The sequence below is a fragment of the Nematolebias whitei genome, chromosome 8 (assembly GCF_014905685.2).
Source record: "Nematolebias whitei isolate Nwh7 chromosome 8, NemWhi1, whole genome shotgun sequence".
NCBI lineage: Eukaryota > Metazoa > Chordata > Actinopteri > Cyprinodontiformes > Rivulidae > Nematolebias > Nematolebias whitei.
The window spans coordinates 26,260,793-26,281,860 of NC_056505.1; the positions used below are offsets into that span (position 1 = coordinate 26,260,793).

Consider the following 21,068-nt stretch of genomic DNA (forward strand, 5'->3'; position numbering starts at 1 on the left):
TTTGACAATGTGATTGTATTTTATATTTCACGATGCAAACATAAATATTTATGGTGTCCTGAGCATTATGTTAAAAATGTATTTGTAAAACAGTGTTACCACAGGGTTGGTAAAAATCTATTTTTTTACACACACTTGTAGGATATTTGCAATGGTATTGTTCAGGTTATCTCTCAAAACTTATCTTTTTCCATGATAAAAAAAATATTGTCTGATTATTTTCATCAAAGTCCAAAAATGTGCATGTTTAGGCTGCATTCAGATCCAGGTCTCCATTGCAAAATAATCTGTGATCTCAGTGGGATTTGCCTGGTTAAATACATGTTAATGAAGTGATTTTCAGAAAAGTCACCAACTTTTATGTTTAGACTCCTGAGGTTTTTTTGAACATTCGTTTTAAAATATAATATAAATAAATTTAATGTAAATGTCTGTTTCCCTGTAAGGTGAGAGTGAAGTAGAATATATGTTTAATGGATCAGTGAAGCTCGAGAGATTTTAAGAACATTTGATCACAAATCAACTTGTAAACAATTGTCTTATACAATGTGAGCTAAAAAGTTGGTACTTGGGTTTATGTGTTTACAAAGAGCCTTTTATTATGCGTTTAGTTTGATTTGAGTTTTTGTCAAGTTTAACGACGTAATTTGTCTTGCTTACTGTGGCTAGTGACATGGTTTGGCTGTGCTTTAGTTAGAAAGGTCATTGAAATGGAAATATTTTTTGTAATCTCAAGTTTTTTTTAATTAATAAAATGAAAATTAAATAATAAGAGGCAAATAGATTATGCACTTCATCCTAGAGGAATCTCTACTCCTGGTTCAATAAATGACTGTAAAATGTTATTCCAGAAGACATTGGGTGTTCGGTGTGGTCCATTATGTTGAAAATCTTCTGCAAAATCTTTCTTTAGTCTTTCAGCCATTTCCAGCGCAAAATTAGCATTTTTAAGGGGGAAAAAATGAAAGATATTTTGTTTTTTTCCCAATTTATAAAATAAATACATTTATTGACTGGATGAAGTTTTTACTTCAATGCTTTCATGAAACTTCAGGAGATCAAAGCTGAGAACGCATAAATTTCCAAAACTTCAGGTTATAGAAACTCCCTAAGGGCCTAGCAAAGTGAGTGGGAGCACAATTTTCTACGCTGGTTTTGTTGAGTAGAAGGCCTCTTTATCAAGGAGTGGTACCAGTAGACCTTTTGGATGAGTCAGAGCAGCAGGCATGTGCAGACATTTAGATTCTCTACCTTCAAGATCCATATCTACATGCTGCTTTGCTTCTATGGCCTGAACGCAGAACACTCAACCACTACTTGTTTTATATTAATGATATAATACCCATCTGTATTATCTTATTAATACATTATTTTCAACTTACCGGTACTGTGTCTATATTCAGAGTGGAGAAGGAGGTGAGGACTGAGCTTCCCAGACCAGCTCACCTCAGCCGCCTGATGAAGTAGAGTCTCTGATAAGCTTTCTTGATTAGGCTGGTAGTCTTGTTACCCCAGCTGAGGTTGTCATTCAGGTGCACACCCAAATACTTGTAGCTGGAGACCACTTCCACTGCAGATCCTATTCGGGGTTGGGGTGGGGGTGTGTTTGTTCCATCTGAAATACACGACTACCTCCTTCGTCTTCTTCACATTGATGTAAAGGTTGTTCTTCCTGCACCAGCTCTCCAGGTGTTCCACCTCCTGCCTGTAGCTGGACTCATTGTTTGTGATGCATCCCACCACTGCCGTATCATCTGCAAACTTTACAATATGACAGCCTGGATGGGTAGGTGCGCAGTCATATGTGAACAGAGTGAACAGGAGGGGGCTCAACACACAGCCCTGAGGGGAGCCAGTGCTGAGGGTTATGGTGGAGGAGGAGACGTTGTGGATCCTCACAGACGGCAGTCTGTTGGTTAAGAAATATAGGACCCAGTTGCAAATGGAGGGGCTTAAGCCCCGAATATACTCCCGCGCACGTCCGTATGCGGAGGTACGCATGTACCTCGCAGGGCATGTCTGCGCAAAGCTCAATTTTTACGACCGCGTACGCGATGTTGCACAATAAACTGCCCGGCGATGGACTGTTTTGTATGCAACACCAATGTATTAACTTCCCCTTCTTCATCTCTGATCTGGCCTTTTCTTTTGTTTTAGTTTTTTTTTTTTTGCCAAGAGGCAAGTGATTTCTTCCTCCTGCATTGATGCCATGACTGAAATGGTGAGAAATGAAGGAATTTGTCACGAGCGAATTAAAATCAGTCCCAGCGTGGCTGCAGGAGGGTCTGGAGATTTCCTGTTGTGCTGAGCTGATGTGTGGGCTGCAGGACCAGCGCTCCCTGTTTTTTTATTTTATTTTTTAGAGCTTTTTATGAACAACAAATAAACACAGAACGCCGCTGCGGCTGGAGCTGCCAGCTCTAGTTTTTTTTTTTTCTCGACCTGTCGATCAATCTAGTAGACGTGTCAGCAAATGAACAATCAGTGAACTCAATTGGTCCCGAAGATAAACACCTCGTGTCTGTGGAGCTGCTCTGCAGCCGTTCAGGGTGTACGCTCGAGTATGAAATCTTAACCCTCCGCATATGTACACGCGTACCTTAGTGCGGACGTACGTACGTGGGAGTATACTGGGGGCTTTAGTCCTAGTGTGAGTAGTTTGTCCACCAGGGTACACACAAAGCTTTAGCTTATTTTCTCTACTTAACAAAATTACAGAGGTGTGAAGCATATACCCTGATTTATTTACCTTTATGTAACCTTTACACCTTTGTGTAAATATAGTGATCATGTAGAATTTGGAACTGCTTGCTGTAGGGATATTTGAGTTTTGAATCGACCTCTTGTTTGGAAAGTACTATATCTTAGGTGCTGCCAAAAATAGCACACACAAAACACACAAAAAATAACTCGTACAGAATTAATAAGCAACATTTCTAGTTTAAATATGTTTTTTTTTTGTTTTTTTTAGCTTTTTTTACTTAAACCAAACAGGTAGCTTTATTAAACAGCTCTAGATAAGATCTGGTAATAATTTCTGATTATAGCTGACATTTGCAAAGAACTACAGTGTTTTATTAAGCCATTGTGTGAATGGCAGTTACCTAAAAAGGATATTGTGTGAATTGCCAAACGTGAAGAAACACGTTTTTCATCAACTGGCACACCTTAAGGATTACGTCATTCCAGTTTTCACTTTTTCTTGTTGTGTGATGATTGTGGCTGCACAAGCCTGACGTTGGATTATTGGTGCAAAGAGCAGCAGCTGGTTCAGTGGGTCACCTTATTTGAACTTTTTGAAAAGAAAGTCAAGGCTCCCACATCAAAACCAGACCAGCTCACTTGTTAGAGTGCTGAAAGAGTGAAGGAGATGCAGCAGTATTGTGCGACACGTTTTAATGTAGGAGGTAGTGTCTGCAGTATGAGTTTCACATGCACAAACAAGCAGGACAAGAGTACGTTGGGAATGTACAGACTTTGGTCTCAAAGAATTGTAGATTTTTATTTATTTTTTACTTGGTGAGAAGGTTTCACCCACCATCAGCATGATCTCTGGGACTGAGAAGGTTTTGTTGTTATGCTGTTAAAGTAAAATAAAGTAAAAGTAAAATCCCGTTAATGTTTTTCAAGACTTCACGTCATATTTTCAAAACAATTTTTTTCATTGTACTGTTTCTGCTGTTTGAAGTGGTTGACCTGTCAAAGACGGACAGTGCAGGTACCATTGAGTTTGTGAGTATTGTTTGAATATCCAGTAAGTTACTGGTAGTACAGCTTAGTTTAGTAAACTACAGTAAATGTTTTCTCTGTTTTGTGCACTGAAATCCCTTCTTGTATTTGATACATTCAAGTTGTCATAGTTTCAAATACTTGTTGTATTCAGAAACAAATATTTAAAGTAGCATCAATAACTTTTATGTATATAAGTGTTATACTGTATCTTGGCATTGTATGTTCCCATACAAAGACAAAATTAGTTCTCTGCATTTAACCATCGCACCTGGGATACACCCAGGTGGAGCAGTGGGCAGCTATTGCACAGTGAGCGCCCGGAGAGCAAATAGGGGATTAGGTGTCTTGCTCAGAGACACCATGACATGTGGGAATGGCTGAGAGTCGAACTGCGGCTTTCTAGTCCCAAGTTAGCTGCCTTTCCTCAGTCCCAACTCGGACATTATAGCAATGTCAGAAGTTGTACATAAAACATATTTATAAAATGGCTGCTTGGAAATATTGTCTTAGTCCACTTTTGTTATTGTTTAAATGTGAAGAGAACAAAGTCAGTCAGATTCTTTATTGTCGTTCGCACCACATGTGGTGGAGCAAAATTATGTACACAGGGTCCCAGTTACACCCAACAATAAAATGAAATAAAAACAATGATAATGTCTAAGATATGAACTAAGAAAAACATCAACTAAAAATACACTAAGCACTAATGGCATAAAAACATTACGTCGAACAGCAGCACGAACATGAGCATGAGTCTGTGTGAGCAGATGAGCATGCAACAAAGAAACTGAATGTACACACACACACACACACACACACACACACACACACACACATACATATATATATATATAAGCAAAATTAAAACACACCATTGGATACAGTTTTGTTTTTTTCCCTTAAAAAAAAAAAGTCCGTTTATCCCCGGGAGAGATATTCGGACAGGACACGCTGGAGAGACTGTGTCTCTGTTGGCCTGGGAACGCCTTGGAGTCCTCCCAGAAGAGCTGGAAGAGGTGGCTGTGGAAAGAGATGTCTGGGCCTCCTGCTCAAGCTGCTGCCCCCGCGACCCGACTTCAGAACAAGCAGAAGATGACGAATGGATGAAAAAAATTAAAGCATAAACTACAAGCATAAATAAGACATTTTCATTTCTTAAATAAATTGATGAATCCAACTCTATTACATCTAGATTTTCTGAGGGATGCTATGCTTTGGGGGAATTTATTTTTCGTATGAAATGTAGCTTATTTACTGTGGGCCTATAAAACATCTTCAATTAAGTGCAGCATTTTAAAGTTTTTATAGATATCAGTTTATGTGTAATGGTATCACAGCAGCTGAACGTGTTTAAAAGAATCTTTGAGTCTTTGAAATCAAGACAGTGAGACCCTACATCATGTGTTTTATATTAAACCAGGGGATGTGATATGATAGCTGTCCCTTGGGGGATCCTAAACCCCTTTCTGGCCATAATTGTTATAATGAACGGCATGCGTTTTTAGACTCCCAAGTCTTAATTGCCTTTTTTTTAAACTTCCATCAATTGAGTATGTGGAGTGAAATATTTGAAGACGTTAATGTTTCACAGCAGAAATGTAGTTTACAGTGGCAAGATGGATTCCCAATGTTGATAATTAGGTAACAGATTTTATGTGAAATCAATGAAATGTGTAATTGTTTCCTTAAAATTAGTGTAAAACAATAAAGTTATCTTTTTTTTTTTTTTTGTCATATCATGTCTCTGTCAACATTTTTAGAATAAATAAAATTATTTTAATCCAAATTTTCTGTTTCATTGTTTGTATTACCCATTCCATGCATGTGCTATACAAAGGAGTTGATCGTTCTTATTCTTGTCCGACAGGTTGGAAGATCAGACCAAGAAGCTTCACAAAGACATGAAGAAAAGCACAGAGGCTGATTTAGGTGTGTTTTCTCAAAGACGTGTCTTATTACTGTTTGTTTGTTTGTTGTCGGTTTTTTTTTTCCCACTTGTGCTGGATGTTGCTTAGCTGGTTGGTCTTGGGTACTAAGATGTGTGGTTTTGATTTATTTTTGATGTGTGGATTCTCCAGACAAAGTAAAAATTAATCTATATGTGTCTTAATATCTGTTCACAGGGTTTTCTAGATTGTTGTATGCAATGGTTGTATTTTGTGTTCCTTTGTGTGGACAAAACAATCGGTTAAAGGTTAATTAAATTTTTTTAATTTTAGCTGGTATTTGTTTCTGCACTCACCAGAACCAGAATCCATGCTCACGCTTGTTTGCTTTGATTTTGAGATGGTGCGTTTGGGAAGAAGCAGTAGAAATGGCCTGTGGTAAGTAGTCAGTTGTGGGGGTGGAGGAGCAGAGATGGCTAGAGCAGCAAGAGACTCCTTCATTTCCTCTTCTATGTGTTTGGGAATATGGATGTCTGCATCATCAAAGTGTCATCGCTGTCAGGGCCTCATTATTGTTAATGGATTCCATCTGTTGCTCAGGTCCCATCTCCACCAACCCTTTCCCAGCAAAGAGCTGGACCTATGCTGAGTGTCAGCACTCCTTTTAATACGCTGCTATTATATTGGTTAGCCTTTATGAAGTCAAAGGTCAAGTCATATTTAAAGGGTTATTCAAGCAGACTCATATATTTTTTTAATTGATCATGATTTCAGTATAAATTAAATCACAAACCACCTGGAAAGTTACTGCTATGTATAAAGTGTTTCATATAGGGAACACAACTGTCCTTTTGTATGTATCCCTACCAGTAGACTGGCCTGGTCACTGTTGTGAGGGTGTTTGTCTGTCAGCTGCTTCTACAGTGAGTCTTCCACGGACAGACTCCCACTCCCACACTCTCGGTTCGCAGCGGGTAGGTTTTTGATCTGCTCTGCAATCTTTGCAAGTTTGTCCAATCATTTCCAGCTGCAGTCAAAAGCAGTTGAGTTGGTGTCTGTCTGTGGGATGAGTGACTCACAAAAGAAGCAGGTGAGTGATGTTGCTGACCGCCAGGGTGGAGACCCAGCCACCCTGGAGGAAAGGAAAATAACGGACCAGTGCCAGCTGGTTAGCAGTGAGTAAGCCTTCAGAAGAAACTGCCTTCAGATATCACTTTATATGTTCATTATTTCTTATTGCTGCATCCCTAGATTATTCAAAAGGACATGAATGTTGTTTCATGCTCACAAGATCCTGAAGTCATCTTTAGAGTTTGTGACCCTTTAAAACCAGGTCTGTCGAAACATCCAAGCAGTTTTATAGTAGGAGTTCAAACAGTACTTTCATTGGTCTGTGAAGGTTTTTTTTCTTTATGGGAAGATAATCTCTGACACAGAAAATGTATCAAATGTCTTCCATATTTTCATAAAGCCCATTTCAGTGCAGCTTTTCTTGTCAGTTGTGTCTCTTAAGCAAAACTCATTTGTTTTGACAGTAAAGCCATAATCTGATATGTGCTCTGTGTCTTAAAGTGGCATGTGTGCCGATTAACAGCGATTTCTGCTCTGGCAACGATTTCTTGGTGTACTGGTGAATATTCAATAAGACGGGCAGCCCTGCCAACCTCTCTGATTTTCACAATGGGGCCAGTATTGAGCCATCTTGTTGCAGCTTTCACAGAAGCTTTCTTTTAGATATCCTCCCACATAAAGAACACATACACTGATGAAACGTTTAAAACCATGGTCTTTTTACAAAGTTATTTTTCTATCTTTTAACAGTTTTCTGTTTTTTTTTTTTTTGTGTGTGTGTGTGTGTGTGTGGCTGTCAGCTATGTCTAAAGCAGCAGTGAAGATCTCGGCAGATCTGCTGAATAACCCACTATGTGAGCAGGATCAGGCCTTCCTGGAGTCCATGACTGCTTTGGACACAGCCATGAAAAGAATGGACGCCTTCAACCAGGAGAAGGTCAGACTCTTAACTTCGATTAGCATTTTTCACTGTTTTTTTTTTTCTCACTCTCAGCTTTTTTGGTGCTTATTGTATTGAATGGTATCAAGTGTAATGTCTTTCTTCAGAAATACAAAAGAAGAACCTGAAGTGTCTAAATTGGACGTTTTCAAATTCCTGAATATTGTGTTGCCTTTAAATGACCCATATGCATTTCCTTCTGCCATTGTTAAAAAGCATCTGTAAGCTTGCTGTACTGGTTATCAGCTGTGAAACGGATGCATTTGTGACTCACTGGTGTTTAAAATAACTCAAGCACAATAGAGGGGTCTTCTCTGCAAAAAAAAACAACATCTTTTGCCCTGCTGCAAAATTCAGAGGAATTACTCACAGTTTTTGGATTGAACAGGTACCATGTTGTTTGCAAAGCTTACTGGAACAATTATCTGGCTTCTGTTCAATCCTCCTTTTTGTACTGATGATTCATACGATCTAGTCTTTAAAAAAATAAAGGAGAAAGTTAAGGAGAAGAGCAGCTGTTACCAGCATGAATTCATAAAACTCCCAAGAACAGATGAACACTAGCAACCTAAACTTTCCAAAGGCTAATCATACATAGACAGACTTTTTTCCTTCCAGAAATGTAAACTATGCAGCATACTCTCGCCTGCACTTCCACGTTTGTGCTTTGTGAAGAATTGTTGAGTTTATTTGCTTGGATTTTGATTAGACTGCCACAGGTAGTTAAAATGTGAATCATAATGTCAACACATGTGTGTATCCTGAAGGCACCACACAGTGAAGGGTAGACATTAAAAGAGAAAAAATACAGAAGCAAACACAGGAGATCAGGCTAAGGTATATACCAATTGGCCTTTTTCCATCTTTGTTTTCTTGACTCATTTCTCTGCCAGTAGGTGTTATCTTTAAAAATATTCACCCTTTCTTTTCATATTTTGTTGTCAGCCAGAATGATTTCATGCAGCAATAATTCAAGGAGAGCGAGAAACCGAATCGCTTCTAAAATAGATACAAATGGATTATTCCTTGGTGAAACTCTAGTCTAATGTTGCAAAAATACCTAACTCAAATGTTCTCTGGAAGTGTACACATTTGTTTTTGAAGACACCATATATGTTTGGTGATTTAATTTTTTGTATTTTAATTTACTTGAAAAAAAATCAACCCATAAGTATGTAAAGAAATCAAAGTCTAAACTAGAGGCTTCTAAGATCGTTAAAAAATGTTTTTGAATTTTATCACAGTGCATTGACTATTGTGACTCGTAGAAATATTGTTGTTGTTTTTTTTTTTTGTTCTTAATTTTACAGAAAGTGACACTGGCTCACTGAAACAATTGGTTTTGTTGAATATAAAGCTGAAATCATGGATGATGATGATGATGAAGAAGCAGCAGCTACTGTTCTTCACTTGGTCTGGTTTACCATATCAGAGTCAGAGTCAGAGTCAGAGTTTCTTTATTGTCATTCGCACCTCATGTGGTACATGTGGTGGAGCGAAATTATGTACACAGGGTCCCAGTTACATCCAACAATAAAATGTATAAGAAAAACAGTAATAACATCTAAGATATGAACTAAGAAAAACATCAACTAAATATACACTAAGCACTCATAACATAAAACATTGAACATCAGCACAAACATGAACATGAGTCTGTGAGCAGATGTGCACGCATGAACACATCAACATTGAAACAGATCAGCAGCAACATGAAACAGATCAGCAGCAACATGATATGGTTTTTCACAGTGATTATTCTAGTTAGAGATTCATGAGTCTAACAGCCTCAGGGTAGAAGCTGTTCCTCAGTCTAGTGGTTCTACACTTAATGCTCCTTAACCTCCTTCCTGAGGGGAGTGGGGCAAAAAGTGTGTGTGCTGGGTGGGTGGGGTCTTTCATGATGCAGGTGGCCCTCTTCCTGCATCTGGAGGTGTAGATGTCTGTGATGGTGGGGAGGCTGATTCCAACAGATTTCTGTGCAGCCTTCACCACTCTCTGCAAAGCTTTAGGGTTAGGGTTAGGGTTAGGGTCAGTCTTTCAGACAGACTTTGCTGTCAGCTCCTCAAATGTTACAGGAGCCATTCTAAGTGACGAGACAAAGAAAACTGTAGGTTGGACTGTGTGTGTGGTTTGTGACCTGGGATGTGTTTCTTTGAGGACTGGGCTTGGTTGACTGATCATAAGAGCACCCTGTTTTCACTACCAAGCACTTGTGTACGGATTTTAACCAAGAATTTATGCATTGTGAAATTAACATTTTTCTATTTTCTCTACCTTTTCTGTACTAAAATACACAACCACACATGCTTTAATGGATAAGTGATATTTGAGACTCTTATCCCACCTCTTTGAACACTATTCTGAAAGCATTCCCAGCATCAATATGGCATTTTGACAGCTTGGCCACAACTGAATTTACTGCTCTTATCCGAGTCGTACTCGATAAATACTCTTGCCTTACGCTCTTCGTAGAGTGGCTAAAAATGAGCCAAAAAGAAAATAGCGATTGTGAGAACTTTCTGGTCAGTCTTCAGTGTGTATCACCTCTAGGTTTTGCAAGGTGTTTATAATCCAGCACAGCTTGCTGGAATACTCCGCTAACTTCTCCCTTCCAGCTGGCTGTTGTTTCTGACGGCATCAACAGCAAACCTTGTTGCTCCAGCAAAACAGACACAAAAGCATCCACCCTTTGCTCTTCTTCTTGCTGAGACGAGATGTTCTGCCGCAGGGCCCACCAGTAAGAGAGCCAGCAGATAAAACGTGCAGCGATAATGAAGGCAGCAGTGGCCCAGGTCTGTGTGTTTATTTCTGGGGCTGAGGAGGGCGCACAGCCCCGCCGGCGCACTGCTACCGAAGCCGAGCCCCAGTGTAGATGGCGGCAGCGCAGTGGAAGATGCTCCGTTTGGAGGGATATTGATTTCCTCAGCGATCTGTGTGTATTTTTGGGAGGCCTGTGTGCCGGGATGGCCTCTGCCCCGTGACTCACTGATGGAGACTGCTGCTTGAGCATCGGCCTCGGGCTCTGTGGGGTCTCCAAGGAATATCTGTGCTCCCCCCCCCCCCTCACTGTGGGAAGGGGCAGAGGGTAGAGGGCACCAGCATGCTTAAGCAAATCTGCCGCTGTTGTTCTCCCTCCTCACTACATGCTCTCACCTTAAAAGCAGCAGCGCAGCTCCAGTCGGGGAGGGGGAAAGGATGTGAATATGTAAAACAAAGAAAATGTGAATTCCCATATTTGTTATTGGCTCTCTTGTTTTCCCTCAAACCACTATCAACCATTTTGTGCTTGGATATCTGCCTGTGTGAAGCAGCGAGTGTTGCTGCATGTTCTCATAGGTGGTCAGGGCACTTTTGTAAAGCACAGCTGTGATCTTGCTTCCTTGCTGCTGTGTGATTGACTGTCCTTCCAATAGAAATTGAACATATGATTGCTGGAGCTGCTCATTGTTCTCGTGCAACTGTCACTTCACATCTCACACTGCAAATTCTCCTTTACCGTTTCGAGCATGCTTGTTTCTGGAGCTGATCGTCTTGTTTATGCAGCTCTGCAGCGCTTGCTTTTCTCGTACCAACAGCTGTTTTAAATCTGCAATTCAAATGATGCTAAAACTTTATTAATTGTGCACTAACTTCTGTTGATGAGCCTTGGTTTTGAGACTGGAGGCCTCAAGAAGCCGCGTTCGTTTACTTCCATTTAACCCCCACCCCCCTTCCCTCCTTCCCCTGTCGCTTCTGATAACCAGAAGGAGAAAGCTTGAGAATATAAACTGTTGTTGTTAAATGTTTGTTTGTTAAGAACTTTCATCTTGTAAAGCAGCCCACCCTGCACAGGATTTGAAATCAGTTGGGTTTTGCTTTCATGTCCGTCCCCTGACAGTTTCATCCTTTTGTATCGCAAGCTCCATGAATATTCAGAGATTTCTCCTCAGGGCTTGAGTACAATAAAAGAGTCAATGTCACAAAACTTTCTTTGCAACCCCCCTCCCCCCCCCCTTTACATTTTTTTGTACATTTATTTGAGAGGTGGCACTGTGAAACAGTGGTTAGTGTCGACACCTCACAAGAAGGTCACAGGTTTAAAACTTGGTTACATGCATGTTTTTCCATGGTATTTCATACCTCACTGACAGAAGAACGTGCATGGTCCAGTAATTGTAGACTTAATTATCACAAGGTGTGGGTGAGCATGTGAATAGATGCCTGTCTGGATTATCTCTGTGTGGCACTGGCAACCTGTCCAGGTGTACTCCACCTTTTTCCTAATGATTGCTGGAGATGGGTCGCAGAACGCTGGTGCCCAACATGGAAAAGTGGGTAAAAGAAGATGAATAGAGGGATGGGTGTTTGTGTTGCAAAATTTACTTTATATTGTGATTGTGTATCTGTTCCTCCTTCCTGTTCCTCTCAAACCCAGCCGGTAGAAGCAGATGGCCGCTTGTCCCGAGTCTGGTTCTGCTAAAGGTTTCTTCCTGATGAGGAAGTTTTTCCTTTCCACTGTCGCCTTTGTGTTTGCTCAAGATGAGAGTTCTTTGATGGTTAAATTCAAAGCAGTCTGCTCCTCTGATAATTGATGTTAAATTATTATTTTTATATATATGAATGTTTCTGTTCAGTGCCCCGAGATGACCTCTGTTGTGACTTGGCGCTATAGAAATAAACTGAATTGAAGAGACACAAACTATGTTTATTTCTGAAATTGGTTATTGCGTAATACAATCTGACATTGAGAAACATAATTTCTTACACTTTCTTAATAAATATTACTTAATGTATTGGTTCTCTTTTTCATTACAGGTAAACCAGGTTCAGAAGACTGTTATTGATCCTCTGAAAAAGTGAGTTTTATTTTTCACCTTTTCTTGTGAAAGTGATGATAAGATATTACAAAATATATTAAAATATTTTAGTAGCAGCTCAGTATAACAAAGTTGTAATGAATGTGCTGCTTTGGGTGGCAGGACAATAAGCTGTGGGAACATTTATAAATAAAGATTTATGTGAAACTTAGTTAAGTTTTGTACCTTAAGTCAGAGTTTCTTTATTGTCATTCGCACCTCATGTGGTACATGTGGTGGAGCGAAATTATGTACACAAGGTCCCAGTTACATCCAACAATAAAATGTAAAAGAAAAACAATGGTAACATCTAAGATATGAACTAAGAAAAACATCAACTAAAAATACACTAAGCACTAATAGCATAAAAACATTACGTCGAACAGCAGCACGAACATGAGCATGAGTCTGTGTGAGCGGATGAGCACGCATGAACACTTCAACATTGAAACAGATCAGCAGCAACATGATGTGATTTTTTTAATGTCACATAATTGAAAAGTCAGTTCATCTTTCAGGTTCTGATAAGTCCAGTTCCCCGTAACATTTTTTTAAATAACCTTTGCTCTTAGAAGGATAGAACGTACAGGTCCTTCTCAAAACATTAGCATATTGTGATAAAGGTCATTATTTTCCGTAATGTAATGATAAAAATGAAACTTTCATATATTTCAGATTCATTGCACACCAACTGAAATATTTCAGGTCTTTAATTGTTTTAATACTGATGATTATGGCATACAGCTCATGAAAACCCAAAATGCCTGTCCCAAAAAATTAGCATATCATGAAAAGGTTCTCTAAACAAGCTATTAACCATCTGAATCAACGACGTAACTCTAAACACCTGCAAAAGATTCCTGAGGCTTTTAAAAACTCACAGCCTTGTTTATTACTCAAAACCGCAATCATGGGTAAGACTGCCGACCTGACTGCTGTCCAGAAGGCCATCATTGACACCCTCAAGCAAGAGGGTAAGACACAAAGAAATTGCTGAACGAATAGGCTGTTCCCAGAGTGCTGTATCAAGGCACCTCAGTGGGAAGTCTGTGGGAAGGGAAAAGTGTGGCAGAAAACGCTGCACAACGAGAAGAGGTGACCGGACCCTGAGGAGGATTGTGGAGAAGGGCCGATTCCAGACCTTGGGGGACCTGCGGAAGCAGTGGACTGAGTCTGGAGTAGAAACATCCAGAGCCTCCGTGCACAGGCGTGTGCAGGAAATGGGCTACAGGTGCCGCATTCCCCAGGTCAAGCCACTTTTGAACAAGAGACTGCGTCAGAAGCATCTCGTCTGGGACTGCTGCTGAGTGGTCCAAAGTTATGTTCTCTGATTACAGTAAATTTTGCTTTTCCTTTGGAAATCAAGGTCTCAGAGTCTGGAGGAAGAGAGGAGACACAGAATTCACATTGCTTGAGGTCCAGTGCCAAGTTTCCACAGTCACTGGGGTGCCATGTCAGCTGCTGGTGTTGGTCCACTGTGTTTTATCAAGGGCAGGGTCAATGCAGCTAGCTATCAGAAGATTTTGGAGCACTTCATGCTTCCATCTGCTGAAAAACTTTATGGAGATGAAGATTTCATTTTTCAGCACGACCTGGCACCTGCTCACAGTGCCAAAACCAGTGGTAAATGGTTTACTGACCACGGTATTACTGTGCTCAATTGGCCTGCCAACTCTCCTGACCTGAACCCCATAGAGAACCTGTGGGATATTGTGAAGAGAAAGTTGAGAGACGCAAGACCCAACACTCTGGATGAGCTTAAGGCTGCTATCGAAGCATCCTGGGCCTCCATAACCCCTCAGCAGTGCCACAGGCTGATTGCCTCCATGCCACGCCGCATTGAAGCAGTCATTCATGCAAAAGGATTCCCGACCAAGTATTGAGTGCATAACTGAACATGATTATTTGAAGGTTGGCGTTTTTTGTATTAAAAACACTTGTCTTTCATTGGTGGGGTGAAATATACTAATTTTTTGGGACAGATGTTTTGGGTTTTCATGAGCTGTATGCCATATCATCAGTATTAAAACAATTAAAGACCTGAAATATTTCAGTTGGTGTGCAATGAATCTGAAATATATGAAAGTTTCATTTTTATCATTACATTATGGAAAAGAATGACCTTTATCACAATATGCTAATTTTTTGAGAAGGACCTGTATATGGTCCAAGTCAAAATCATAATGAGCCCTTCAGGCTCATAACGTGGATTGATCACTTTTAGGAGTGAGCAGTTCAGTTGTGAGTCTGAAAGTTTATTTAACTTTCATTCTTAATATTCTCCCCCATTTGAGAAGCTGTGAATGCTATTCCATTCCCTAAACTTAACTCTACTCACTTTTACATCTGTTCACACACACACACACACACACACACACACGCACGCACACAAAATATGCAGTTACTGAAGGGAGTGGCTGGACCATCCCACCCGTCTTCCGGAGCACTAGTTAAGGTTTTGCTTCCTCCTCTTGGCTCCTCCCATCACATTAAACATGCGCTCTGTTTAAGACAGTTTCTAAAGCGGGTTTCTCTTGAACTTTCTTTTTCAAAATGCTGTCATTTTTAAGAACAGCTGATGTGAAGTGAATCCACTGTTGGCCCGGGTTAGGTCAGTGTCTGTGTGTAAAGCCCCGTCTCCCTCATGTGCGCTGGTGGGGAGCAGCGACAGGATGGAATGGTTCTAATTTCCTCTTCCTGGTGGGCGGCAGGCGGACGTGTAGGCAGGCTCAGAATATGGCAAAGAGCCCAGCTTCCTGGGCCCAGAACTGTGGATTGGTTGAGAAAGAGAACTGTCTCAGGACGGTACACACACACACACACTCTCTCTCACTCACCTATATACAAACACCAGCCTGGACGTTGAGAGCAGAGCAGAGGTGTTGGTATTTTAGACCATAAAGCAACTTTTGCTTTAATATGTTTATAAATAAGTGAAGAGAAAACAGGTTTTACAACGAATGCCAAAATAAAGTGGCCTCTTAGTTTTACTTTTAACCTACTTACAAACACAGCATTACTGGTTATTCATTTACAAAGGTGGTGTTTAATAAAAAGCAAAGATACAGGAGCTGGTGTGCTGTAAAGCTTCCATTAAGATTCCATTAGTCCTTCATTAATGTTTTTTTTGCTCATCTCTGGATACGCTGGCTTGTGATCTCGTGGCATTGTAAATACAATTAGTGAAGAATTGAAAGAAAGATTGTTATATTAATGGAAGACTGTCACTTAATAGTGTGTGTTTGTAATTGCTGTGTTTGTTAGGTTATGCTGTTTGTTCATGTGGAACTGCTGCTTAAACTTTTGGCATCTATCCTTTTTACATGCGTCTGGTGAAGTGCACAGAAAACAAACATCAAAACACTCCTCTTTTGTCCTTGGTGCCTTTTTGTTTCGCTCAGGTCCAGTTGAGTCTCATCCATTCAGTAGGGTCACTGAATGACATCACTGTGTTTTTGTGAGGGGAGGGGAGTGCGTGGGCATCGAGACATTTGTATTTTCTGGCCCTCCTAACATGGCCCTTTCTGCTCTGTTGTTCTTTTGGGTGAGACAGAAGTCAGGCCTGTTTTGAGACCTCTGCCCTAGGTTGAGCGAGAACTGGACAAACCACCGTCACCCCTTTGTATCAGAGGAAGACTCTGCCTCTGGAGCAGGTCAGGAGGCCTAAAGCCAAGGGGGATTGTTTAGCCCTAGCTGTCGAGATGGTGGAAGCCCCAATTTACTGTTGAATTTTTATTACTTTAGAGTCTTTTTGAGTTTATAGTTTGTCAGTTATTTATAGAGCGTCTTTCAGCTGGGTTTTGCTCTGAGTTCTGACTACAAAAAGCAAAAAGTCACATTAACTTGAGGAATAAAACACTTTCAAACTAGGCACAAAACACCTTTTTTCTGTTTTTCTGACTTGCGGAAGGACTGAGGCGGCATCACGGGGTTGGAATCAACCTGCCACCGTTATGCCTCTGAGCCACTAAGGGAGGTAGTGATTAATACTGAACAGTCAAAACAGCCCAGCACTGAATTCAATCAGTTCAACTCAGTTCAGTTTATCTATATAGCGCCAAGTCACAACAGAAGTCATCTCAGGGCACTGAACAGAAACATTCATATATAAAATAATAATTTAACATGATTTATCTAAGGAGCAAACTGCTTTGAATTTAACTCCATCACAGAACTCTCGTCTTTAGCGAGCACGAAGGTGACAGTGGAAAGGAAAAACTCCCTCATGAGGAAGAAACCTTCAGCAGAGCCAGGCTCAGGACAAGCGGCCATCTGCCGTTGCAGCTCAAGAGTGTAACTTAGTGAAGAGACAGACGATTTGTGAGACTGACTACGAATGAAAAGTATCAGGCACTAGTTTCATGCATAGTGCTCTACTCCAGTGTCATTGACTTATACGCAGCACTTCCTATGGTTCTGTGAGGCTGGTTGCATTTCTAAACGCTCACCTCATCCAAGGATGCGGGTGGCTCAGTTATAGAGATTCATGAACATCCAAAGCCAGATTAAAAAGTGGCTTGTCTTTGCAGCCATATCCCAGAACTGTTATTGAAAAAGCCAATTGAAAGAGTCGTTATTTTTCTTGAGACAAAGGAGGCATGAGCTTTACTTCCATGTTCTCGTGGTTAGCTGCTCTTAGTTCATTTATTTTTGTTAGTAACATTTTAGTAAAAATATGTTTTTAACTAAGCTTGCCATGTGATTTAACTTAGTCCTTATTGGACAAAGAATGTAACAGTTTGTACATAAATAATGAACTTTTCCGTATTTTTTTTCAGTGGCTTGCTGTGTTTTCTTTACAGTAGTGAGTAATGTGAGTACTGGTAATGGACAGCCAGACTCCTCGACGGAGGGTGTCTAGACCAGACTTAGGCTTGGCTGAGAGTTCAGACTGGCCTGTCTGTGGACTGGCAGCTGTTCATAAACTCATTTTTGGGTTCGTATGCTCTTTCCGTTCAGCAAGTTCACCACACCCTGACCAGACACATGGACCGTGGTGTGCCCTTGGCCTCTTTGCAGCGTCTAACCAGACATCCCTCAAGAAGAATCACAAATTCAGACCTTGTTGACTGACGGGGGAGTTGTTCGATTAAGACCATGATATCGAAGTAAAAGTCCTAGTCTTAAATAGTTTTGGACTAATCTCTTACAAAGAAAATGCAGGGTATTTTAGGTAGGGACCACTGTTGTTTTTGAGAGAATCGGGACACAGATAAGTCTAACGTCAAGACACATAGAGCATTAAATGTAACACCAAGGTCTTAGAATTCATAATGGTTAAGAAAAGAATAGCTTAATAAGCAGTTGCATTTTATTCTGCTTATTTTTAACTGGAACAGTGACAATGTAAACTTTCTGTCTTCCCTAATGTAGTTGTTGCCACCAGTATTGTCCCAGTCAGGCTGACCGTTGGGGTTTGTCACAAGAAGATGGTACCAACTAAACGGTGCTGGAGATTATTCTATTAGCCTTTGTGTCATGGAAAGGCTGGTTTCCTGCTGCATTGTCAGCAGCCAGAAAAAAAAACAAAAAAAACAACAATGTTGGAGAGCAGTCATGCCTCTAGGGTAGTTACATAATCCCTTGGCACTTGAAATATGTGTACACTGGAGCAGATAGTAAACTTGAGGATCGGCATCCACCCCTACCGTAAACTGGGCCAAAGTAGGATTTTATAAATAGTTGCGGAGCGTGGGCCGCGGGGCTGGGCTCCACTGAACTACGTGATGTCACTCAAACACTACGAGACCACTCCTTGCTTAACTTCCTGTCGGAAATAATTCCCGTTTGTGTGCAAGTAACCCTCAGCCCTCCCCCTTGTCCCACCAGCCTCTAGTAAGGTGTAATGATGAGACAGTTGTAATTAATGAATACATTTACAGGCTTGCAGTGGTGTTTCTCATCGGCTGCTCATAGCAGTGCTAGGGCTGACATGGAGAGGAACGTCAACTATGTAGCCCACACATTTTGTGGTTAATAACACAATGGGTAGACTCATAAAGAACGGTTCTAGTAGTGCGGAGCCTACACAGCTGATAAAAGACTTTCAGTGACTCATTCAGAAAAGGTTGATCTAGTTTATTACGATTGTTTTTACTTCTGTCTCATATGTATGCACCTGCGTGAACAAGCTTGCAATCTGCTTTTTAAAACTTTTTTTTACTGCCAAGTTTTAAAAATGTCCAAAAAAGGATCGTTGTCTTTTTTTTTTTTTAAATAAAACTGGTCTTCGTTGTGATTAAAGCTTTCTAATATCTGCTGAGCTGTTTGTTTCATATCAAAACTAATTACAAATCAAGCATCTCCAATGCCTACCAGTGAATTATTATTAGCTACATTTACAGATGCATGAAACTTTTTAATTTCTTTACGCATGCGTTTTACTTTTAATAAAATATCGGATTTGATAAGTACATATTTGTGTACAGTATTCCTGTTTCCCAGTAAGAGCAGACACAAAACCAGTGCAACAAGTCCCAGGATGAAGCGCAGACTCCTGTTGCTAAGTTACAGATGAATGTTTTCCTATTTTTAGTGCAGAAGACCAGGATTCTTGTTGCAAGAATATATTTTCATTTGGAATAGGGTAATTGTCACAAAATAAATTGTTTCATGCCATTCTGAACTATAGTAATTAGATAATAGATGAGAGGAAGCTTAATGCAGAGCTGTCCTCTGGGGTTTGAGAGTACCTCTACAATAAGATGTTTAGGAGAGACATTGTATTCAATCATAGTGGCAGGTGGTGGGAACTGATGCAATGCACAATTCATGTCTGAGTTTTTCATCAAAAGGTGGAAAAATCCATCCTTTTTGAGTCGGGGGATTTTCTCTTGTCCATGCGTCACTGTGCATGTTGTGTTCAACGCCCTGATTGCCTGTTTGATGTTTTAGGTACAGCGGTGTCTTCCCAAGCCTTAACATGGCGGTGAAACGTCGGGAACAGGCCCTGCAGGACTACAAGCGCTTGCAATCCAAAGTGGAGAAATATGAAGAGAAAGAAAAAACTGGACCTGTGATGGTCAAACTACACCAGGTACTGTCACTTTGCATCTGTGTGCATGTGACGTCGGCGAAAACACTCGTAGCTTCCAGGGGCGCAGGGTTCACCTGCTCTTACACGTTACACATGCTGGGAGTAGAGCTTGATAAGTGGGAAAAGACACAAATGCTGACTGGATGTGAATAAAATAGTTGAGCACATGCATACAGTACATGTGCACTCCTTCACCCACGCAAGCTAGCAGGCTCTCAAGTAGTGCCTTTTCAAAAAGGCACTGCCGCACATCTACAGGCACGTAATTGAGAATTGTAGATGCGCATACACACACACCATGAGGCCAGTACAGAAGCGCACACATTCACACACGGTGCTGCATGGTTGCCTATGCTATTGCCTCGAACACATCCTCACATGGTGAGCCTCCCACACACTCTGAGAAAAGCACTGTCAGGGGAACAAAGCCTTGAAGAGGCCCTACATCCCTGCCCTTTGAATCCTTGTGCACTTAAAGAAATGATTCTTACACAACATGTTTGTCATTTTAACTCACGTGTGGAGAAAAAAAAAAAAGAAACATGAGGAAGAGAACATGGCATCATGGAGCAAATAAACAATATGTTGTTGTATAGTTATTTCAACTCCCCGCTTCCACTTAATAAAAATTCTCACCCTTTCACAATTATTCATTGTGCATTCCATAACTCCATGCCTACAGCAGACTACCCACTAATACATTCACACGGAGATCAGTGGTGCTGGAGTCCACTCACAGCCAAGTCTGCCCACATTACCCACTCCTCCTCACTGTGGTCGTGATTACAGCCTTTTTTTTTGCACAGCATCTCCGTGGGAATTAGGCGAATATCTTTCATAACAATAAGAAAATACTAATATTGTTGGTTTATTTAATGATTTTACCTATAGCTAACTTCTGCACAATTTATTTTCCTGACTCAGAAATTCTTAGTCAAATGAATTACAGCATGCACTAACTGGCGACCTCATGTCTAAATTTAGAACGGGCGATTTGTGACCCATGCTTTTGTTTCTCGTCTTTTTTTCCACACTCCAGGCAAAAGAGGAGCTGAAGCCGGTCAAGGAGGACTTCGAGGCCAAGAACAAACAGCTGCTGGACGAGATGCCCAAATTCTACCAGAGCCGCATCGACTACTTCCAGCCCAGCTTTGAGGCTCTTATCCGTGCTCAGGTTAGTCGAGCTGAAGAGGCTCCCTCTGCTGCAGACGCGCCCTTCAAGCAGTGTGCTGTTAACAGGTCTGATGAAGGGTGTGTTTAACTCGGGCAGTCGGTCCCCCACCCTGCACTCCTAATGTGATTAACCCCCGGTGACGACCCACACTGCTGCGATCTGTCTGGCTCCGCTGTGAGCAGTCCTCCAACCTGAAGGTTTGTCTTTAAGCAGCTGGGTGTCTGAAGTTAGCGCCACCATGTCCCCCCCCCCCTCCCTCCCCTCTTGCTTGGCCATGCCATTTCCTCTTTGGAACGGTCACTGGCACACTCCTAATTAGTAAACTAGATTATCTCAGACCTAATGACCATTAAGGAGTCCTGTGATGCACTTTGAACTTCAGATTAGCAGA

General features: G+C 40.9%; 1 protein-coding gene across 1 annotated transcript in view; it reads left to right on the forward strand.

The window, feature by feature from the left end:
• The window catches only part of bin3 (bridging integrator 3), a 36,371-nt gene that overhangs the window by 12,387 nt on the left and 2,916 nt on the right, over positions 1–21,068 (forward strand). Inside the window, exons 4-8 of the mRNA XM_037681109.1 lie at positions 5,600–5,661; positions 7,490–7,626; positions 12,427–12,467; positions 19,362–19,503; positions 20,543–20,677. Of these exons, the coding sequence (XP_037537037.1) occupies positions 5,600–5,661; positions 7,490–7,626; positions 12,427–12,467; positions 19,362–19,503; positions 20,543–20,677 (517 nt within the window). The remainder of the gene's footprint in view (positions 1–5,599; positions 5,662–7,489; positions 7,627–12,426; positions 12,468–19,361; positions 19,504–20,542; positions 20,678–21,068) is intronic.